This window comes from Chrysochloris asiatica, unplaced genomic scaffold, assembly GCF_000296735.1.
Source record: "Chrysochloris asiatica unplaced genomic scaffold, ChrAsi1.0 scaffold00105, whole genome shotgun sequence".
NCBI classification, from domain to species: domain Eukaryota; kingdom Metazoa; phylum Chordata; class Mammalia; order Afrosoricida; family Chrysochloridae; genus Chrysochloris; species Chrysochloris asiatica.
The window spans coordinates 3351347-3369722 of NW_006408623.1; the positions used below are offsets into that span (position 1 = coordinate 3351347).

The 18376-nt window shown below is 47.4% G+C and overlaps 1 protein-coding gene across 1 annotated transcript in view; it reads left to right on the forward strand.

The window, feature by feature from the left end:
- FANK1 (fibronectin type III and ankyrin repeat domains 1) overlaps nucleotides 1-18376 on the forward strand; it is a 32977-nt gene that overhangs the window by 7956 nt on the left and 6645 nt on the right. Inside the window, exons 3-7 of the mRNA XM_006867471.1 lie at nucleotides 5722-5846; nucleotides 11437-11518; nucleotides 12839-12913; nucleotides 14398-14463; nucleotides 15249-15414. Of these exons, the coding sequence (XP_006867533.1) occupies nucleotides 5722-5846; nucleotides 11437-11518; nucleotides 12839-12913; nucleotides 14398-14463; nucleotides 15249-15414 (514 nt within the window). The remainder of the gene's footprint in view (nucleotides 1-5721; nucleotides 5847-11436; nucleotides 11519-12838; nucleotides 12914-14397; nucleotides 14464-15248; nucleotides 15415-18376) is intronic.

Here is an 18376-nt window from a genome sequence, read left to right on the forward strand (position 1 = left end):
CAATACCAGTCCATTTCAGCTCACTAATGCCTAAGATATCGATATTTATGCATTCCATTTCATTTTTGACAACTTCCAATTTTCCCAGATCCATACTCCGTGCAGTCCATGTTCTGATTTTCAATGGATGCTTACAGCTGTTTCTCTTCATTTTGAGTTGTGCCCCACCAGCAAATGAAGGTCCCACAGGCTTTTCTCCCACGAGCTTTACTCCTTTCGCTTTATCACTGTCAGCTTTCCTTTGAGGAGGCAGCTATTCCCCAGTTGCGTTTTTGACTGTAGGTTCTGAGAATTCTTTACGATTTTGAGTATTTCCCTCTCTGTGGAAAGAATTCTAAGATCTTGTCTGTAGGTCACAATGTCTCTGCAGTGTTAAGTTTTACTCTTCTCCATAGATTTATGAATTGCTTTTGTTAGTGATTCCCGTCTGTGATGTAATTAATTACTGGGTAGTTGTCCTGGCATGGCGCTGTGGGTTAATGTGCCAGATTGAAAAGCCATTTGAACAGTAAAGTTGGCAGTTCAAGCTCACCAGCTGCACCTCAGAAACCCTATACGGGGTCATGATGGGTCGGAATCAACTCAACGGCACTTAACAACAACTCCAATTGGCAAGAAACTCTGGTGGTGTGATGGTTAGGTTCTTGGCAGCTAACCACAAGGTAGTTGTGGTTTATGTCTAGCCAGGAGCTCTGGAGGAGACAAAAGACCTTGTGATCTCTTCCTGTAAAAATAACAGCATAGAAAACCCTCTGGGGTAACCTGTACTGTCACACAGGGTTACTATGAGTTGGCATAGGATTGACGGTACTTACCACTGCTACAATCAACACCACTGCCACCATCAACCACCACCACTGCCATCACCATCGCCACCACCATCCCCACCAACACCAACACCTCCTTATTTGCCATTTGTGTCCTATACCCTGCTATGTCTTGATAACTTTCCATGGGGCCCATTTCTATCCATGGATGTGAGAACCTCCAAGCCCAGGACAAGGTCAATTCATTCAATCAACAATATGCTAGACAGAAACTGGGAATACAGCAATGAACTAATTTAGAACATGGGGCTTACATCCTAGTAGGAGGAATTGGAACATCCTAAGCACAGAGGATTCAGAAGAGGCTGTGGAACAAGGGATATCATTACTGATGTCTGATGGATCTTGGCTAGAAGTAGAGAATGTCAGAAAGATGTTTACCTGTGCTTTATTCACTAGGCAAAGGCTTTCGATTGTGTGGATCATGACAAGCTATAGACAACATTGCAAAGTATGAATATTCTGGAACACTTAATTGTGCTCATGAGGAATCTGTACCTGGACCAAGAGGCAGTTGTTAGAACAAAACATTGGAACACTGAATGGTTTTTAAAATTAAGAAAGGTGTGCAACTAGGTTGTATTCTCTCACCATACTTATTCAACCTGTATGCTGAGCAAATAATCCAAAAAGCTGGATTATATGAAGAAAACCATGGCATCAGGATTGGAGGAAGACTCATTAACAACCCGTGACATGCAGATGATGCAACCTTGTTTGCTGAAAGTGAAGAGGACTTAAAATAGTGATGAAGATCAAAGAGCACAGCCTTCGGTATGGATTACATCTCAATGTAAAGAAAACAAAAATCCTCACCACTGCACCAAGAAACAACATTCTTATCAATGGAGAAAAGATTGAAGTTGTCAAGGACTTCATTATTCTTGGATCCAGTATCAACACTCATGGAAGCTGCAGTCAAGAAATCAAATCACGTATTGCATTAGGCAAATCTGCTGCACAAGACCTTTTTAAAGTGTTGAAGAGCAAAGATGTCAGCTTGAGGCGTAAGGTGTGCCTGACCCAATCCATGGTATTTTCAATAACCTTAAATGCATGAAAAAGCTGCACAGCAAATAAGGAAGACTATAGAAGAATTGATGCTTTTGAGTTACTGTGTTGGAGAAGAATATTGAAAGTTCCATGAGCTGCCCATAGAACCAACAGATCTGTGTTGGAAGAAATGCAGCCAGAGTGCTCCTTCAAGACCAAGATTGCCAAACTTTGTCTCTTATACTTCAGACATATTGTCAGGAGGGACCAGTCACTGAAGAAGGATATCATGCTTGGTAAGGTGGAGGGTCAGAGAAAAACAGGAAGACCCCAGCAAAGATGGATTGGCCAAGTGGCAGCATCGATGGACTTAAGCATGGCAACAATAGTGTGGTTGGCCCAGGACCGGGCAGTGTTTCATTCTGTTGTGCATAGGGTTGCTATGAGTCAGTACTGACTTGATGGCACCTAACAACAACAACCACCACCACAGAGTTACTCCGTAACAAGTTTTCTAAAAGAGGTCTTCCTTTTCCCTTTCTAAGTGTTAAGAAGGTAAGGTGCTATTTACTTTGGTGTGATCTTGTAAGATTTAGCAATAGGGAGTATTTTGATTGAGAGGCTGTTGGTTTTATTTTCATCTAGACTTTTGTTAAGTCTTTGCTAGCTGACACTACTTCTGGGGCTTGGATCGTCTAGTTCTCATAGCACTCCTGAAGATCTTTGCTGATGCTCAAAATGACTGGGGACTCAGTTTATATGGTTCACATAACCAAAGAAGCAAGGACGCATACCCAGTTGCAATAACATCCACCAATATGTGAGAGGATGCCTTGAGCTATTGCGTTCTAAGGGGTTTTGTTCTGTTTTAACCCACTGCAATTTCCAGACTATTTATCTTGGCTCCAGAGCTTTAACTTTTATTTAAGTGCCGTTGTGTTTATTTCCTTGGTTTCTTGACTCAAACCATTGGTGGTATCTCCTGATTTCCTTTCATATAGCTTCTTTTGTTGATACATGATGAATCAGTCGTCTGTTGGTGCATCCCAAACCTCTCAGAAAACAAATGGAAATGATAGAAGCTTAAAGCAAAACCAGTTACGTGTTTACTTATGATTGTGCAATCCGGGTAGGGTTGGGAGGGTGGCTTCTCCCTGCTTCCTGTGGACTTTTGGCTGAGGCAGCTCAAATGGGATTGGAGGACCCAAATGGCTTTATTCATATCTATGTGTGGTGCCTCTGCTCACATGGCTGGGATGGCTGAAGGCTGACTGGGTTTCTTCTCTCCGTTGCCTTCTTCCTCCAGGGCCTCTTCTCACCAAGTGGCCACTCTCTGCAGCAGGGCAGTTGGATATCTTTATTTGGTGACTCACTCCCAAGAGAGCAAAGGCAGAAGCTACTAGTCTCCTTAAGGGCTCAGTCCAGACCTCACATGGCATTGTGTCTGCCACATTCGAGCTTGCTCAAGAGGGGAGGATGTGAACTTTATCCGATGTGAAGAGGGACTTGCTAGAGGTCACCTTTCAGGCCTGGTCTCTCTTTCTTGCTCTCTCTCTCTGAGTGCTCTATTAGGGCCACACCCAAGAAGTCATTGAGATTCGGGGCCTGCAGTAACTTGTGATATAAAGAAAGTATCACAGACTGTTCCGGACTTTATTTCATGTTGAACATTTATGTTTTGGATAAACAGCAGACAGAAATGCTGAGAAGAAATTATAGCTGTTTCCCAGTTGTCAAAATGGTTTCCTTGATCCTCAGATGGCTCTGAGACTGCGCTCTTGGGAACCCACATCCAGGCCTCATCCCTTGGCTACTCAGTAGACCATAGGGCTCCTTACACCCCTTGGACTATACAGAGCACTGTTGGCCATGTCCCCCTTCACACTGGGAGCCCTCCCTTAGAGGGTGACTCTCTGGGGGCCAGTCACAATGGGAGGGAGGTTGGATGAGTGAGTTTGGGAGAAGGGACTTGAAAGACTTTGTGGGCTCTCTGATTCAGGATCCCTTGTGGCACAGTGGGTTAAGCGTGCCGAGCTGCTAACCAAAGATCAATGATTAGAATCCACTAACCACTCTCCAGGAGTGCGGTGCTGTGGCCTAATGCGTCAGACTGCAAAGTCGTGTGAACTGCAAGGTTGGTGTTTGAAGCTCACCAGCTGCTCCTTGGAAACCCTATACCGGGTTGCTATGGGTCGGAACCGACTCGACAGCACTTCACAACCACCACCACTCTACACGAGAGACATGTGGCAGCCTGCTTTCATAAAGGTGACAGCATTGGAAACCTTGTGGCACAGTTCTGCTCTGTCTGATTAGGGTCACCCTTACTCGGGGTTGACTTGGTGGCAACAAGCTTGGTTTTTGGGGTTTGCTTCCAGACCGAGGCTTATATCTGCTCTCAAGCCATACGTTTGGCTCTGCTGGGGGAAGACTGGGCTTGTGGGAGTGAGGCTGTGTGGTTGACGGCTGACGTGTGAGCATGCCCACCTGACCCAGATCTCCAGCCTTGCTCCCAGTTGAGTTTCCAGTAGGAATGATGTTCACTGCAACGCTGTAGTTTATGTGCTCTGTGCTTGACTGCCCCCTCACCAACAGGAGGCAGGTCCACCCATTGCTGACAGGTCCATGTTGTTCCTGTGCTGGTCCAGGGCTACACCCCCCACCTGTCCAACACCTTGCAAGCCTAGGGCACAAGTATATGGTGGTTGAATTACATGGACTGGGATTGATGTATAATGAGTTAGGTTGCACATAAGTATCATTGAAAAAGTAGAGTATGGTTTTTGTCTTTGGGAATCTGCAAGAATGGAAGAAACACCAAAGACAAGACCAAGACAAAAATGGGAGGAAACAGTTGCAGACTTGGAGTGCAAGCACCTAAGCAGGGGGTTCTGAGGCGAGGGGAACAGGGTGGTATTGAGCATGGAAGCAAAAAAGAACACTAGAAATTATGGCTCCTCGAGTCCTACCTTTGAGGTACAAGAAAAAAAAGATCAAGGATTAGAAACCAATCAAGATTTTTGACAGTAAACGGGAAACTGGAGGTTTCTGGCAATTAGGGGAAGGTAGATACAGCTCTGTAGACCTTGGGAGGCCTGATCTCCTGGAAGCACATCTACTCACCATGTCCCAGCCAGGCCTCTGGAACCAACCACCTCCCAAGCAGAGGGGGCAGGGATCTCGGCCCCTCTGCTGGGTCCAGGTCTCCCAAGAAGTGGCCAAGCCTGCTCCCATTCTTGCCGATCCTATAGCCGCTCTGATGATTGGACGCAGTGCCTACCCCTCCGGGTCTCTATTGCCAGCCTTGATTGCAGCATTCCTAGATGAATTTGACCATGGGGCCCTGCAAGATGGTGGTGTCTTGTGTGAGATGTGGGACTTCCCCATAGCATGGTCCGTTTCTAATACTCCTCTGGTATGCATGTGCTTGCTTCTTCACTCTTCTCCCTTTGTTAGCAGTTTGCATGTAGATTCACAGTCATCATCTGGGGGCTTCTCCCCTGCTCTCATCATGCCAAGATGCCCCTGGGAAGCCATGTATCTACTGCTTGACGGCCTGAGTGAATACCGTTCATGTGTGAAACCTTATCATTTGAGGGCATTCTGCATGGGTTAATGTGATGATTTGTCCAAGGGACCCAATTTCATGGTAGCTAGTGCTGGATGAGGCCCTGCATTGGTGACCTGGGTCAGAGATGGCGTCACCTGGTGGGACTTGCTCCCTGTCTCCCCCAGAGCTGCAGTCTCTAGTGGGAGAGACTGGCAGGTCCACAGCAGAGGTCAGAGCTGCCCTGGAAATAGTTATCTCAGAAACTTGGCCAGCTGCTCTTCAACAGTTGACCAGAGAATGTTGCTCGTAGGTCAGCTGGTGTGATGAGTGTACATGTCTTTCTCCACCTAGGGGATACGCAACAAAGCATGTTGTTGAAGGTCTGGAGCCAAGGACCCTCTATCGATTTCGACTGAAGGTCACCAGCCCCTCTGGAGAATACCAGTACAGCCCAGTCATTTCTGTGTCTACAACCAGTGAGTATAAGAAAGCCCTTCAGAACACATGAAGATGATGAGCAGTTCAGAGGTAAACACTGCCTTCTACTCAATTGCATGAGAAGAACAACTATGCTGTTCTTCCACCCAGTGATGGCATAGTCACGTGGGTAGACCTGGCTACCACATAAGGGGATTCGAACTGTGCTTTCACCAACTGAGAGAGTTGTGTGCACGCCTGGACTGTAGATAACATCCCTTTGGTACAAAAGGGGTGTGTGTATGGGCCCAGCTTCTCCCACGTGGGGCATTAGACTGCCTGTCTGGGGGGCCCTGGGCCAGGATGGTGATGTAGGATTTTGCCTCTTTGGACAACTTCACTTGACACACATCTGATTCCTGGGGATGATGTGAGGGAGGAGGAGAGGGCAAGTTAGCATTGCTACTTCCACTGTGGAATGGGGAGAGCATCCCCCCTTCCTCCATGGAAGTGGTGACCAGAGAGGCTGGCCTCAGTTGGAGCCTGTTTCCCCAGTTCACTTTCTAAGTGTGCAGATACTTTGAGCTAGAAGTTTGTAAAGATCCAAAGTGCTGGAAACCATCTTCCTGGCCTCCCACTGCAAGTGCAGACTCGTCTGTTTGGGTGGCTTTTCTAGTGAGTAAAAGTTGCTTTAAGATTTCATCCAGTGCAGTAGTTGGAAAAGGACGCCACGCTTGGTAAAATGGAGGGTCCAGGGAAAAAAGGAAGCCCCTCAGTGAGGTGGAATGACATAGAGGCTGCAACAATGGGCCAAGAGTGAGGATGGTACCCAACCGAACACTGCTTCGTTCTCTGGCACGTGGGGTCACTGTGCCCCAGAACCAACACAGCGGCAACCTCACCGTGAATGTTGTATGTATTTTCTGTGGATCTCAGTTGTGTCCTTCAGGCATTTATTCATGGATATGTTTGCTGTGGGTTACGGAGAATTCCAATTTTGTGTCAGCCTGCGTATCTTCAGTTGAAAATGAGGGCATCTTGAAGATTGGAGCCCTCTTAGTTTAATAAACTCCGAGTTAAAGCTGAGAGCAGAGACTTGGCTTGCATTCCTGGTGGTGCTCCGCTAGCCAGGAAACTAACTTCAAGGAAACAATCGAAGGTGGGTAGTTAGTGATGGGGTCACACAGCAGAAGGAGGGCCTTCTTTCTTCCTGTAGGAAATTTCCTCTTGTGAATGGGGAAGGTGATTCACACGCCTTTTGTTTCATCTCATTGATTGCAATCCCTACAATGTAATGTTACAGATCCCATTTCCTTCCTGTGTTGCCCATTTCTATTCCTCCTCGTGCACGTCGTAGGTGAGTGCTGCCCTTTTGAGAGGACGTACTTTATAATGTGACTGCATGGAAGGCATTTGTGTTGACGTGAGAGAGATTTAGCTACTGGAGCTTGGAGGAGATTTCAGAAAACAGCTCAGCAGTAGAACCTGAGTTACTTCTTTGTGTTGTGAATGCCCAGGTTGGGGGGCGGCGAGGTGTGGGTGGGTGAGGGGCTGTGGGGGTCTCTTCCTTTGGGAACGCTCTTGGCTTTGCTGGTAGGCTGCTGCCTTCTTGTGCTATTGTTAGTATTTCCAAATCAGCCTCTGTTAAGGAGAATACCACACTAAACAAAAAATTTAAAATGCACAAACTACAAAACAAGTGAAAATGCTTCTGTGGGTTCATCATTTGCAGTTCAGTTTGAAAGTACTTTTAATCCATCGCACAAACACATACTTTGTTTGAATAAAGGATGCTCAGTCTTTTTTAATATTTAAAAAAAAAAAACTCTTTCAGGTAAAGTACAGGAGACTTGCTTAAATGAGGCATGCAATTTTAATCAGTTGGGTCCTTAAGAAAGAAAAACAGCTGCTACTTGTTAATTGGCAAATACCTTCTCCAAGGAGCTTGTCATTTTTTCGCGGCATTTAATAGAGACTTAGATTCCGCTCAGCAAGGTGTTTACCACCGCGTGGTCGTCGTACCTGCCAGCACGTCTGCATCCCGTGACCCTCTTGCAGGTAGAGCCTGGCTGATGACTTGCTGAAGACCACCTTGGCCCTCCCCTTCACAGGGTCTGAGTCCTGGGCTGGTTCCACACAGAGGAACAGCACTGGGCAATGATAGTGGGAAGCTTGTCAGTGCAGCACTCACTGGGTAAATACGGGGAAGAAGCAAGCCCGAGGTGGCCAAGGCTCTGCCTCTTATTCATGTCCAGATGTGCTGGTCTATGGCAGTCCTCTGGGTGGGACCCACAGTCTTGAAGGGTAGAGGATTTTGCCCACCCGGCGTTTCCCTCTGTGTTCTGTGTGCCTCTCCTGCCTGTAATAGGTGTAGAAAGGAGAGAGCTGTGTGCTGGAATGAGAACCTTCCATTCTTTGTTCAGTTTAGTTCATGTCACCCGTGGGGGTTTTGGGGGCCGAGTTTGATGGGGATTGTTAGGATGACACTCCTCTGTGCCTCTTAGTGTGGATGTGGCGAAGGAAGGAGCCAGGAGTTGATTGTCATGTCCAGAATGATGAACGTTTATGGTTGTTCTCTCCTGTATCTGTGAGGGTCTCACCTCTGTCTTCAGAATAAGTTGAGCGCCAATTATGTCTTGGCAGAAGTTGGAATAGGCAAACACTCTGAAGTAGACTATAAGATCAACCTGCCCCAGTCTCTGCTACAAACAGTGCTCAAACAGTATGGAATGAACTTCTTTCGTTTTCTGATACTTGCATGCTGCTGAGCTTCCGGGTTAAGATGAACTAGGAGTGCCCTTCTGAGAGAGCCCAGCAGCCAGAGAAGACAGATGATGGCATGGGATGTAGGTGTGGTGTGGGGTGCAGCCTTAGAGCTTCCCTTTAAAATCACAGAAAGTTAGCACTTCCTGAAGCTGTTTGGGCGTCCCCTTTCATTTCACACATCATCGGGGGTGCTGGGGGGCAGTGGAGCCATTCTTAAGGTGAGTGTCTGTATAAAAAACATCATGAAAGTGGAAGCCTTGGTGAATTGGGCAGATGCCACATTATTGAGTAAAATGCCAACAGGAAGGGGTGTGCCCATCAGATCAGCATGGCCTTGAATTCTGGAGCGGTCTGCCACTGGCTGGATGATCTTGGACAGTTAATTCAACCTTTCTCACCTCAGTCATGTGGTTTGAAGGAGACTTGGAAGCAGAGTGCTGGAGAAAGCTTACTACACAACTGAATTCTCAGGATTTGACTTGGGAGACCACATTTAAAAATCGAACAGAAATCCCATGTGTTTTCGTGTGTTCCTGCAGGTGACTCTCTGCACATGACTTGCTTTGCATTCTGGGTGGCAGTCAATGTGAGAGTGTCATGGATGTGGGGTGGGTGAGGCCTGTGTGGTGGGATAATGGAGACTTCTACACTCCCACCAGCCCCCCTTTTCTTTCTGGGGAGTGGGAAGGAAGGGAAACACTCCATAGGTTGAGTTTATCCACCTGGGTGTGCCGCATCACAGAATATAATTTTAAGTGCATACTTCTGAGGCCAGAGTTCACTCGGCTGTTCTGTGCATCCTTGGAGGTGTATTTAGCAGCAAACCTGGTCTCAACCCACGAGATGCCAGAAGGATTCTCCCTACCCAGGTGGTAGCAACCAATATGTTTCTAGACATTGTCACAGTTCTGGGGCGGGGGGCACACCCCTGCTGCTGACAAGCACCTGGCCACGATGACCTCTGTTGAGAGACCGTGAGAGCTGTGGGACGCCTATGTCTGGAGCTCTGGGTCTGAGAGAGCTGTGGTGTATGGCAAAGAGGAAGAAGAATATGATACAGCCAACAAGATCTCTCTAGGAGATAGGCAGACAAAAGTCATTTCAAAGCAGTGTTCACCTGACACACATTTATTGGCCAGAAAAGAAGAGAAAGGTGTCAGTGAGCAGCTTCGTTCTGCTGCTGGCACACCCCCCTTCCCCCCTGGCCAAGTGTTAGCAGTTCATTCTCTGCCCAGATCTCTGTGCACAGCGGAGTCAGGAAACAAGGAGGAAGAGGGGCTCCTGTGCTGGGGAGCTACATCCCAGAGCCGCACCCCCTCCTCCCCCCGTCTTATGTAAGGAGAGTTGCAGGCACATGTCTGACCCCTGCCAAGGGGCCCAAAGCATCTCTGCAGGCCAGATTGTGTGTGTGGTGGGTACAGTGAGGGGTGGACCTCTGTAGGCAGTGTGTGTGTGTGTGGGTATCTTATGGATGGATACAGGCAGTCTTTGCTTTATTGTGCTTTGCAGATGTGACTTTTTTTTTCTTTTCATTTTTAAAAACAAATTGCAGGTGTATAGCTACTCTGGATGGGGCAAAGTGTATCGGATCCATTTTCCCAACAATCTGTGCTCACTTGGTGTCTTTGTGTTACATTTTGGCCATTGTCACATTAAACTTTCTCGTTCATGCTGCTGAATACTTCATAGATTACCAAAACACCAAATCTATTGCTCCGTTCAGTTGATTCTGACTCATAGAGACCCTATATAGGGTTTTGGGGGCTGTAAACCTTTACTGGAAGAGCCAGCCTCATCTTTCTCCCTTGGAGCCACCTGGTAGGTTTGAACCACTGACGTTATGGTAACAGCACGGCACTTAGCCCACAAAATCATCAGGGCTCCATTGATAGCTGACAGTCTAGCATCAACACAATTTTCACCTGCCACTGGGACACCCCCCCCCACCACCACCACCACTACACACACATACACAACCCCGTCCACCCCAGACGCTCAGGAAAGACAAGGTCTACATGAATGTCATCTTCCTGGGGAGGACTGAGCTCTTGGATGTCAGATGTGAAGGCAATTTTTGTTGGGTTGTTAAATGGTCTGGTGACGTTTTGAAGGATGAAGCCCCCGCACTGTAACACTGGCTAAGCTGCTTCTTGCATATAAGAGACATTTATGAAGTCCAACAACTCAGCTGAAGGAGCTGTGGTGGCACTGCAGGTTAAGTGCTGGGCTGCTAACCTCAAGGTCGGTGGTTCAAGCCCACCAGCTGCTCCATGGGAGAAAGATGAGGCTGGCTGCTCTTGCAGAGACTGACCGCTTTGGAGATCCTCTCTAAGGTCACTGTGAGTCAGAATCGACTTGATGGCTGTGGGTTTGGAGTTCAGGGTTTTTAACTCAGCTTATTTTATGATATCGAAAAGACTTCTTTTCAAATGTCAAAACTCAGGTCACAAAGCAGCGCTTCTAAAACTTGCAAGCATCTTAAACCTTTGTTGTTGTGGTTGTTGTTGTTGTGGTGGTGGTGGTTCTAAGCTGTCGAGTCGGTTCCAACTCATAGCAACCCTAGAGGACAGGGTGGAGCTGCCCGCTGGGGTCTCCAAGGCTGTCATCGTTCTTGCAGACTGCCCACCTCTTGACTTGCAGCAGACCACTTTAAGCCCTGCACCACCAGAGCTCCCTGAGACCTCTAGGCCGCACTCAGTGTTCTTCCCAGTCTGTCCACACACTAAGCTGCGCTGAGTAGGAAACACTCTGTGTTTGCAGAGTAGTCATATGCCTTCTTGGAGGTGAGGGTGGCCATCCACTTAAAGGCACAGGAGGCATATGGCTGGGATGGAGGCGCTCACATTATGTCTTGGATGACGATGCTCTGTCTCATTTCCTCAGGAGAACCCATGAGTAGCGAGCATTTCCATCGCGCTGTCAACGTGAACGATGAAGATTTGCTTGTTCGAATCCTTCAAGGAGGGTGAGAGATCTCTCTGGTTTTGTTTGTTTGTTCATTTCTATTGTTTGTAAATGAATTGCATGATCCAGCTTTTTCTCATTTTTCTAACATTTCCCGGGCTGTTGGAAACTGGCTCTATGATTATTGGGCATTCAGCAGAGTTTGTTGTTGTTGTTGTATGCCGTTAGAGTTGATTCCGACTCCACTGCGACTCCGTAGAGCATTTCTGAGTCCTGGTGTGGTGCTGTGGGTTAATGTGCTGGACTGCAAAGTTGAACCATGAGGTTGGTGGTTCAAACTCACCAGCCGCTCTCAGAAACTCTATACAGGGTCACTGTGAGTTGGAACTGACTCGAAGACACTTAACAACAACAAATCTTACCTAGAGCAGAAAGCCTCCTCCTTATCCCTTGGTGTGACTGGTGGGTTTGAACTGCTGATCTTAGGGTTAGCCAACCACGTGTGTAACCCACTACCCTACCAGGGCTTACCAAAGTTGGGAAAGATAATAATCAGAAAGCCTTACCCTTGCTCATTTTCATAATTGTTTAAGTACTTTCATTAAAGGAAATTACACATGTGGATATCATATTTTCTCCCCATCAATATTTCTGAGGCTTGCTTATATATCACAGCTCATAGGCAGGTTTCACCCAAAATCCTTACATCTAATTTCTAATCAAACGGGGAATCACATACGCTTATTTCTAGCGCAGTGATGCTAAGACAACTCGAGCTGAAATGGCGAGTCTATGCACGCACCTCAGATGGGTTTTGATCTAAAGTTGCCCTCTAAATGGAAAACAGACGTGTTTTAGGATTTTCTTAAAACACGGGCCCTGAGCACCTCCAAAGACAAATCGTTTGTGAATTGGGCCTCGAAGTTGGAGAAGACAGGGCTACCATAAGTAGCCAGAGTTCCATGCTGATGATCAGCAGCTTTGCCTTCAGCTTGGCATGGTATCACGTTAACACTGAGGACGTGATAGGGGATGGGCTGCAGAGAGAAACTCACACACAGGCTTCTCTGCTCAGTGCTGAGGAGAACATTCCCTCAGCAAAGGCTGTGCCCTCAGTGGGAAGTTTCCTGACATGGAGGGCTGGCTCTGAATTGGAGTGAATGCCCATTTCAAGTGCAATCGCAGCAATTTGCTCTTCTATTCCTGCACATTTGGATCTCTTAAAATATTAGGGAATTCAGTCTGAGACAACAAAGATTTAATGGCCCAGAAGAAGGGAATTTTTGTTAAATGAGCCCTGGCATCCACCTGTGCCCAGCCACAAACCTACAGGGAGCCCTGGCAGGCTTGCTAATGTCTCTGCTCTGTGTTTTCCCACAAGCCACGTGAAGGTTGATGTTCCTAATAAGTTTGGCTTTACTGCACTGATGGTAGCGGCCCAGAAAGGATACACCAGGTACGGCGTTTGTCTTCATCCCTTGGGTTCGGCTGGGAAGCAGAAGATTGTGGAGGAACGCCACTTCTTGTCTCTTCCCAAAGCCTTAGCACATGGCACTTCCAGAATCCGCCTTGTTTTTGTTTGCTTTTAGTAGGAGGGAGAGGATTGTGAACTGTGTAATTATGTGTTAGGGAAGAGAGGTGGTTAATTGTATTCAATATATCTTATGCCTCCAGGGAAAAGTAGTTATTGGAATTGAAATTTCTTTGAAAAAAGAGGGGGCAGATATTAATTCTGGAAAACAAATTCCCCTCCTAGGATGGCTGAGATGGTGTCTCATTATGCCTGAGCTTTTGTCTGTCCTCCACCAGTACTTGAATCATTTTACTTTTATCTCTCTTTAATTTTTTAAGATTCTATGTGTACGCATCTCCCTCTAGCCATCTGGGTTCTTGTCCTCAGAATTTAATTATCAGTAGCATGACCTTTTGGGGAAAAGAAAGTGGTGATACAAGGCTTGGGCTGTAAGATTCCAACTGTATTTGGTTTGTTCCAGAGGCGGCTTGTGGTAAATTTCTTTCCCTTCAAACTCCAAGTCATGTTCTTATGATTTAATGTCTTCGTGAATGCTTACCCGGTCTCTGTGCCAAAGGTTGTTTGATAGTTCTTTTCTCCCTGTACCCTGCTCACTGACCTCTTCCCCAGTGGCTCCTTGACTGAGCCATTTCCTCCCCTCAGATCACATCTACAGAATGCTGCTTCCCCTTTGATTTCAGAGGTTTACTCCTGGCTTACTCTTCACCCGTCTTTGCCTACTCAGACTCATATTCTTATTCTTGGTTTCACCTATCAGTGAACATTGTACAGTGTGTAAAGTGCTTCTGTGTAAAAAGTTGTGGCCATGCCCAAGACGGAGAACAGGCCTTCAATTTGGCAAAGCAAAGATCAGTCATCCCACCCCAGTCCCCCGCAAAAGAGATAAGCATGTATACTAATATCTTATTTTAAAATCATCTTTATATTTCAATTGTGTTTAAAATGACATTTTGAACAATGTGGACGAGCATTTTCATTAAATGTTGCCATTTGAATATTTATTAGAAATGATCATTAAAATGACTGAATTATCTTGATAGCTCAGTTTTTGACCAGTAATTTGCCCAGAGGGTGAAGACCCCATCTTCATGTACAGAGGTAGTGTACTTTTTTCCCCCCACAAGTCAATTCACACCTTCTAGCTTCTTTTCCAGCTGCCTTCCCAAAGGTGGCGATGCCAATTTTTTTTTTAACCTGTTCTTGTAAAAAATCAGTACAACACATTTACAGAAATGCCTCCTAGACAGAACAGTTGGCGAGGAGAGTGGAAGGCACGTGTTGTTTGTGAAAAAGCACGATTGTTTTCTGGCCTGCTCATGGCTGCAGTGGGAGAAGAACGTAACGTGAGTGAGTCCATGACTGAGCCTGCCATGGTACTCCCTGGCTGCCTCTACCTTTGTCTGTAGGCTTGTGAAGCTTCTAGTTTCCAATGGCACCGACGTGAATCTGAAGAACGGAAGTGGTAAGGACAGGTACGGCAGTGGGATGTGGCATGAAGGGTGCTGAGGATCCCAGAAGAGTGTCTCTAGACTTGTCCCCAAAGCGTTTCTGATTTCACATCAGTATCTCAAGTCCGTTTCTTCTGCTGGCACCAGGTGAGTACGTCCCCCAGGAACGATGATGGCAACAGAAGCCGGCTTGTTCCCTTACCCATCGAGCCTCTCTTTCTTTGGGGTGCCTACATGGCGTCTGTGAGGTTTATTGTTTTCTCTAGATCCGGACACAGCACAGACTAAGTGGTCAGCAAATGACCTCTCTTCCCAGCCCTTTCCAGCTGGACTCTTCCTTCTCCCCCTCCCCCAACCTCTAGTGGTCACCGATCTGTTCTTTGTCTATAAAAACATAGCCATCTACCTTTGTGAAGGTTAGGGCCTAGGTAACCGTATGGGGCAGTTCTCCTCTGTCCTGTTGGTGGTGGTAAATGCCGTCCAGTTGGTTCCGACTCCTGACAACCCTGCATAGGGTTTCTGAGGAGCAGCCAGTGGGTTTGAACTGCCACCTTGCAGTTCAGATCAAGCTTGCAGTCTGGTGCTTTATCCTACAGTGCTAATAGTAGGCATTGGCTCCACGGCACACAAGAACATCCGCAACAGTGGGATGACACAATCACTGTGTTTGGTGACTGCTGGATTGGGCTGACCCTCCCACCCCTGTGCATTTACCATCCAACATGGCTGCCGCCATCTCTTACAGCCATCCAGTATGGCTGCCGCCATCTCTTACAGCCATCCAATATGGCGGCCTCCATCTCTTACAGCCTCATGCTTGCGTGCTATGCGGGGCACCTGGATGTTGTGAAGTATCTCCGGAAACACGGCGCTTCCTGGGAGACTAGAGACCTGGGAGGCTGCACAGCTCTCCACTGGGCTGCCGATGGAGGCCACTGTGGGGTAATTGAATGGATGATCAAGGAGGGCTGCGAGGTAGGAGGCTTTACGTGGGTACCCCCAGGCTCCCCACCCCCATGATGCATATGGGTTAATTCTGTCAACCGTTGGTGGGGGCACTTAAACTCACCCAGCAACACCTCAAAAGATAGGCCCAGCTATCTACTTCCAAAACTGTCACCTTTTGGAGCACAGTTCTACCCTGACCCCCACGGGGTCACTCCCTGACCCCCACGGGGTCACTGGGCGCCAGAGCTGACTAGAAGGCAAGTGGCCTTTACGTCGATGCGGTCAATGAGTTGAACTGAGCATCATTTGACCTTACCAGCAAAACGATGGTGTCAGGTAGAAAAATGAAATGATGCTGAATGCAGGGCTGGACCGGCTGCCCACTCATTCATTTCTCTCTTTGTTCTATTTGTGAACAAGATGCTTTACTGCCCATCCCCCAGGCACCGGACAGTCTCAGGTACTTTGGGATACGAGCACACCAAGGACCCTGGGGTCCCACAGTGCTGCTTGTTGCTTTTAAAAAATGATTTTTAAAAAAAATTCTTGGTTACTTTTAAAGAGTATTATTAAATGCTGTTGAGTTGGTTCTGACCCATAGAGACCCTGTATAGGGTTTCCGAGGAGCAGCTGGGGGTTTTGAACTGCTGATCCTACATGCCACAAACGTTTGAAAAAACAAACCGCAGCATCTCTGTCCTTAGACACTCTACCCGAGGGCAGGTGTGCTTGCTAGTCAGCTTTTATGGTCATGCCGTCAGAAAGTGCAAAGTTGATTCAATGAGGAGAAGCAGAGTTGTTTGGTCTTCTAAAGATATTTGTTGTCAAGTGCCATTGAGTCGGTTCCTCCTCATAGTGACTCTGTATAGGGTTTCCGAGGAGTGGCTGGTGAGCTTGAACCAGCGACATTGCGGTTCAAACTGACATTGCTGTCCAGCGCATTAACCCTGCAGCACCATGTCAGGACTCCAAAGATATTTCAAAGTGAGTAAATAGAACCAGAAGGCGCCCTGGTAGCATAGTGGTTTACACGGTGGGCTGCTAAGCACGTGGTCAGTAGTTCAAATCCACCAGCTGCTCTGTGGTAGAAAACTGAGATTTTTGCTGTGTAAAGATTTATAGCCTTGGAAACCCTACACAGGAGCTCAGCGAGTTGAAACCAACTTTGATAGCGCCACCACTGTTGGTTAGGAGTCCTGGTGTGGCACTGTGGATAAGCGCTGGACAGCTAACCACAAGATTTGGCTGTTCAAATCCACTCCTCACAAATCCTGTACAGGGTCGATGTAAGTTGGAACCGACTCAATGACACTTAATAACAACCTGGCAATTAAGGAGTCTTGGTTTGGTGCTATAGATAATCACTAAACTGCTAACTGCCAAGGGGCGTCGGTTCAAACGTGCGTGCCAGCCACTCCTCGGAAACCCTATACAGGGTTGCTGTGAGTTGGAAGCGACTTGACTGCACACCACCACCACCACCGAGAACCCGAGGGGACCTGGTGGCTCGATGCTTAAGGTGATTGACGACTAGACAGAAGTTTGGCAGTTCAACCCCACCAACCATTCCACAGGAGAAGGATGTGGCAGTCTGCTTCCACAAAGATGTCTGCCTTGGAAACCCGATGGGGCAGTTCTACTATGTCCTTACGGGGTCGCTGCGAGTCACAGACCCCTCAACACCAGTGGGAACTAGTACTAGGTCCACCGTGGTCACAGTTAACAGATTTGAAACCATTGTTCAAGATGTCAACGAAATTGAATACAAATTGTCAGGTGTGATGACCACAGTGTTGTCCTCGGTGTGACTTCTGAGAGCAAGAATGTTAAATCAGTGACCAGGCAAGTCAACTCATGGGGAGCAGGGTCCTGGCTCCGGGAAGGCGTCCATTTCTCCCAGGTTGTTTCTGGAGTACAACGGGAGCTCCAGACTGCCGTGGTGGGACGGACCCCACGGGCTCTCTTGAGTGAGATGTTCTGCTGCTACAGCCTTTGGGGTTGAGGACACTGTCTCCTGAAAGGGAAGTCAACATCATTTGACAATTCCTTTTTATTATACTTTTTGAGTATGTGTGTGTGTGTGTTCTCAAAAATGTATCATAGAAATTTGCACACAAGGCCAGATGGGGCAGCCTGTGGCCCTGAGCAGTGGGCCGGGATATGTTTAATATCTGTGGTAACCACAGCTAGACTTCCAGACTTCCACTCACATTTTGGTTCCAGTAAGGTTTTCTAGTTGAAACAAACGCACAGAAAGAAGAGAAGATTTCAGAACAGGGCAGGTCTCTGCGTGAGAGTTGAGATGTTGGAATTTGGTGCGTGAAGGCTGCCCGGGCAGGCGTCAGAGGTGAGCACACTTGGTATAAGGTGGGTGCCATCTCTCTGTATGGCACTGGAGGCTGGTGTGCGTGACCAGGGCAGCACAGGTGTGTATGTGTCTCTCCTAATTCCTGCCTGCTCTGATGGCTGGGAAGGGGCAGGTGACAACACTCCCCTTGTTCTTGATGGATCCCTCTTCAGATACCATGGGAGGATGTGGACATCACCACTGCCTCCTCTGTGACGTGGTTCTATACCGAGAGGGATAGAAGACTCACTTTAATAGAGAACTGTTTCTCTATTTAATGAACCTTGTGATCTTGGAGGTTAGGTTCAGTCATTGGAAACCAGAGATTAAAAAGTCCTGTCCCTTAGCTCTCAGGATGAGCAAAAAGAATGTAGGTGAAAGTGACATGGAACCACGAGAAGCAGCATGTATTGTGAAGCAATTACTGTTCACACCCGTGGCGCGTGCCACCATGGCTTAGGGTTTGCACAAGGAAGAGCTACAAACCCTAACAATGTGGCGGTGGGTAATCTCATACAAACACCCACTTGATATTTGGCTGAAGCTACAGAAGTATGTGTGTGTGTGTGTACATCTTAATATAACTTCGTGGATTGGTGAGGTGATCCATGGAACTCAGGAGGGGGGAGGGGGAGTCAGCAT